This window comes from Triticum urartu, chromosome 3, assembly GCF_003073215.2.
Source record: "Triticum urartu cultivar G1812 chromosome 3, Tu2.1, whole genome shotgun sequence".
Lineage (NCBI taxonomy): Eukaryota > Viridiplantae > Streptophyta > Magnoliopsida > Poales > Poaceae > Triticum > Triticum urartu.
The window spans coordinates 410,991,502-410,996,928 of record NC_053024.1 but is presented as its reverse complement, the minus strand read 5'-3'; the positions used below and the strand labels follow the sequence as shown (position 1 = coordinate 410,996,928).

Below are 5,427 nucleotides of genomic sequence, written 5' to 3'. Positions count from 1 at the left end.
GATTGCACGTGCGCGAGAAAAAGCGGCCGGGTGTGCGCTAGTTTTGGCGCGCGGCATCCGGGCGTGCGCTAGTTTTGGCGCGCGGCATCCGGCGCGCTTTATAAAATCCAATGCCCTCCCACCGCCCTATGCCTTGCCACCGCTCTCTCCCCGCTCTATGCCTCACCATCGCTCTCTCCCCGCTCTTTCTCGCCTCGCCGCGCCACCATGCCGCCGCGTCGCTGGGAAACTTGGGGATACCGCGGCATCCGCACGCGCCCCTCCGGTAGCTTCTCCACCGAGATCCGGTTCCGCGGGATGCGCCTCGGCCTCGGCAATTTCGACACCGCCAACGAGGCCGCCCGCGCGTACGACGCGGCGGCGTGGCGCCTCCGGTGGCCTCATAGAACATTGAACTTCCCTAATGTGCCGACGCGGGAGCGGGCACAGGAGCTCGCGCCTCTGCCGCGGCTTATCACCGATGAGGATCGTCGAGACAACCGGAGGCGGGAGCACTGTCTCGGCGTCGCCGAGATGGACGAGGAAGCCATGGCACTGTGGCGCCAATGCTTCCCACAGGACATCATCAACGAGCGCGAGTTCTACGAGCAGAGGAGGGCGGAGAGGGATAAGAGGAGGGCGGAGCAAGCCGCCTATCGCAAGCACAAGCGTAGGCGAAAAGAGGACGCTCAATTCAACATGAGGCTAGGAGCAGCGTCGCCCTGGGAATCCAACGATGATCGGTATCTTCACGCCTGCAGTCAGACGTCGGAGGAGGACATCACCGAGGAGGAGTCAGACAACGAGGAGTAGTTGAATAATCTTTTTTTATCTATCTATGCTGAGAACTATCATCTACTCTCTATCTCTACTTCTCGATCTGAGCAGTGTAAACGCTTTTTTAAAGCGCCGCGCGTTGTGATTCTGTTGGAGATGCTCTAACATGGCATACGAGTGCTTTAATGTTGCCCACAAGATGCGTGAGTATTACTAGTAGTATATTTTTCTTGCCATGTTGAGATTTTAAAACCACGAGTGCGGACATGCAGAGGAGCAATGAAGACCAAACACAGGATATTGGGGACATCTTCAAGGAGCGTGGCAAGTTAAAGAGGAGCTGCACCATACCTGTAAAATGAGCTTTGGTAAGTAACACCCTTTCAATTACTTTCATTTAGCCTCGTGTTCTTCGATGCGTATATGTTGTAGTTTATGTTTCTCTTAAGCCTCGTGTTCTTCGATGTGTCATAAGAAGAGTCTTAATCGTCCAAATGCTTTCGTTTTTTGCTTGATGTAGGAAGTGGGTGTTCTCACCTTGTAGTATGTTTTTATATTTTTTTCTTTTTGAATTCACTTCTCCCAGTTCTGTTTATCTGGCTTCTACTAAATGGATCTGGGTTGCTCTGAGTAATTATCTAAAAAAGAAGTAACTTCATGTCAGGATGCAGTTCATGCGAGGAGGGAAGTATGGTCAACCTCGAGATCATGTTTCCAGAATGAGGCTGGATTACACACAAGGTGCCGGTTCCCTAAAGATGTTGGATTAGTCACAAGGTGAAAATTCCCAGATGATGCTGGATTACACACAAGCCAGGTGGAGTCGTCAGCTGTTCGTGTCCTCGTGGCTCTAGTAAACGCTGAAAGAAAGCGTGCGGCAGCCCTTGAGAATGTAGCTGAGTTCCTAAAGAAGTGAAAAGAGCAATTAGATGCTCTCTTCACCCATGCCAAACAAGAGATGGAAGAAGCCAGAAATAAGCTAGCAGAGGCAGAGCAGGCTAGGTGTCTCCTGCTATCTAAAACTGTTGTCAATACAAAATTTCCTTCATAGTAGCTAGGTTCAAATGTTTATCCAGACAGCATGCCTGTTGTGATGTCTGTGCATCTACTGATGTGGCACAAAATATATATTTTTCGGGTCATGTAATAACAGCAATTACTTTCCAAACAATAACAAACGAAGCATTGGACAGGGTATAGTTCACGCGCAAGCCCGACATTCCAAGTTCAACTTCCACATCAAACTCATGTTCACAGATATCTCCACATTCATACATAATGTCCACAACCATGATTCACTTCAAAGCCAAAAAAATTGAGGAGAGTTATCAATAAAGAAAAACCTCTAGTTCCTGCTACCAGTGCGAGCACAGCAAGTCAAGACCATGCGTAATTAATTATATTTTGGTCACTTTTTGTCTTCTAAAATGCCGGCCGGCTCGCGGAAGGACATGTTGCCGGCACATGCGCGGATTCAATGAAGGCGGGCGGGGCAGTCTGAAGCCAGTTGCATGCGGCGAGGAGGCTGTGTTCAGCCGGGCCTGCAACGAGTGGGGCCCTCTTGGCCGGCGCACCAGTTCAATGTCTGCGCTATGAGAGGTCGCGTCCGTGTCAGAGAAATCACTCCCTCCAGTCCTTTTTGTTTGCGTATAACAAAATCTCGTTTTCCATTCACATTTTACAAGTAAAATTCATGGACAAACTTTGACCCAAAAAACGATGGGGACTAGTAAACCAGAACGGAGGTAGTAGTTTTTTTAAGCAAAGAAGGGTTCCCCCCTTCCGATTTTCATTACTGAAGACCAACATCTAAATCTAAACATAGTATTTTCCCTAGAACTACCAGGTTCAACGTCTCGCAACATAAACCCATACAACCATACGCCAAGGAGGTACGTAGTAGGTAGTACTATGAATTCCATTTTCGCTCCATACCAATCGTTCTAAAAACTACTTAGTACTTATAGCGCGCCATTGAAAATCGAAACTCTTAACCCCGCTAAAAATGATATTTTAAACGTGGCTACTCGATCTGTTGCAACTGGCGAGCCACCGCCTCCAAGTCGTTCACCTGTGGTCCTGACCATCAACTCCTACGGATCAAATTATCACGCGAGCTGACTATTCCTACAAAGGTGCGCTCCACCACGTACCCGGTACCCGCGAATGCATCAACCGTGCACCTAGGGTTTTAGGGTTTATTTGTTAACATTGCCTTTACGTAACACTCATGTGTGCGAGACAGCGAGAGACCGACTGTGTGCGTGTGCCTCTTCTCTTCGTATATGTACTCCACCGTTTGTCTGGTGTCCACAAAATTATAATAACTACTAGCAATGTGCCAATGTGTTGCCACACGATCTGAGTAGATTAATACATATTCACCGATTTGATAGAAAAAAGTCTAGTTTTGAAATACGTATATCACTAAAAAAATGTTATGTTTCACTCAAAATATATTGCTTTGGCGGTTTTGATGAGACAAGGGAGGAATGCTGTTGGTTTCAAGATTCGAGAAGTGGTATATGTCTAATTTCTACTCTTACTGGCAAGATGCCTGTGCGTTGCACGAAACATCAAGATCTTGTGGGAAAAAAGGATGAACGAGGGAAGGCCTTATCTGCAAATGTGGAGAGGAGTGCGGGTAAATTGCCATAGTTTCGTTCCTATCCATTAGATATGAATCAGACGGCCTATATTGCAGGATGGCAGGCCCACCATCATCACCAACTCTGTTTTTATCCCTACTCTTATAAAAAGCATAGTCGGTGATGATCGTGTGCCTGCCATCTTGCAATATAGGCCGTCCGATCTATATCTGACGGATAGGCAGGAAACTATGGCAATTTTGCAAAAAGATACCCACACCCCTCTCCACACTTGCAAATAAGGCCTTCCCTTGTTCATCCTTTTCTCCCACAAGATAAACTACTCATACAAATGCATCTTCATGTTCCGTGCAACACATGGGCATCTTGCTAGTTGTTGCAAAAAGCCCATGTGTGTGTGAGAGAGAGGGAGAGAGGAGGAGGACGGAGTGCATGTGTGACAAAGACACAAAGAGTGTGTATGCGAGAGGTATCAGCTTAAAATGAGGTGATAGTGCGTGTGTGCACGATCGAGAGGGAGTGTCTCAAGAAGGGAAAGCGAGAGTTTTGTGTGCGAGAGGGAGAGATGGTAGTCGGGAAGGGTGGTGGAAGCAGGAGTTGTGTGTGAGAGAGAGAGGGGGGGGAGTTTGTCTGATCGGTAAACAAATGAATAATGTCAGTCTGGGATGGAGACAAAAAGGAGACCGCAACAAATGTTGTATCTACATGAGAGAGAGAAAGAGAGAGAAATTTTAGTGGTATGATTCATATCTAGAGACATATAGGGTGTGTGAGAGAACCCCATATAGTGAAAGACAAAGTGAAAGACGAGTGGAGACTGTGTGTGTGGCGGTGAAAAAGAAAGGTTAGGTACCTAGTGATACGAGAGAACAGTAGAGACGTGAGAGATAATGAAAACCGTGTAATGTATAATGATAGGGAGAGTGTGACACTTCTCAATGGAGACATCGAGAGACCATGTTTTCGAGGATAGGAGAAACATGAAGTGAGCGTGCGGGTGAGCTGGAGAAAAGAGAGTGATAGCTACATGAAGGAGCATGCATGCGAGAGAGATGGGCATGAAAGGAGTGAACATAAAAGGGATTCAAATATTTGAATTCGAGATGATGATGCATGTAATCCATACTCGAACCAAAATTGATCTATCAAACATGCATACTTATATGAATTCACGCGCATCTATGTTATTTAATATGTAGATATTATTGATCCATACATTTTAGTAGAACATATTTTGGTTTAATTTTTTGAATTCAACCTTATGATTTTGAGATCATTGTATTTGTAAATCATATTATACATATAAAGGAGCAAAATTCTTTGTTGTGCTTTTGAAAGTATATATAAAAAATGATGTATATAGAATTTTATTCCAATCGAAAATGGATCCCGCCCAAAAAAATAGAATACAAACGAGATTCGAATTGAGTTGGCACGGTAAACATGCACTCTGCAAAATTTGAACAAAGTGGTGAAAGTCGCAGTAACCGCCCGAAACCAAAATCTTCGAGATGGAAATTACTACTGCATATCCCTGCCACGCAAAGCCTATCTACTCGATCTCTATAGGTTTCGATAGGGGTAGGTTTGTAATTTCACTCAAACATGACATAACCACCTCTCACCCGGATTCATACACGGTGGGCGCCAAAACACAGTGTGTCCTCGGCCGAAATCGACTCCCTCCCCGATTCATACACGGTGGGCGCCAAAAACAAACTCTCGTTGGCAAATATTCGGTGTATGCGAGATTACCGTCCTATCCCCAACCGACTAATATTGTTGTGATGTAGGAAATTTGAAACGGGGGCTAAGTTTGTAAATTTCACCGCATTTGAGACAAGCGCGCCCTGAAGACATGGTTCCCCCTTCCTCTCCACCTCCATTTCCCCATTCGTACTCCGTGGGCGCCAAAACACCCTCTCCACCGCAGCCTCCTCCGCCCGCCACCCCATCCACCGCCGTCCTCCTCCACCATGCTGGAGCTGATACCCCGAAACCGTCGTCCATTACAAGAGATCGACCTCTCTCATCCACGGCTTCGGACCGGGATCCTTGCATC

General features: G+C 46.4%; 1 protein-coding gene across 1 annotated transcript; it reads left to right on the top strand.

The window, feature by feature from the left end:
• The first annotated feature begins 207 nt into the window (after positions 1-207).
• On the top strand, positions 208-792 carry LOC125546843 (ethylene-responsive transcription factor ERF091-like). The gene has a single exon (XM_048710959.1). It carries the CDS (start codon positions 208-210, stop codon positions 790-792), a length of 585 nt encoding a protein of 194 aa, XP_048566916.1.
• Positions 793-5,427: the final 4,635 nt, after the last annotated feature.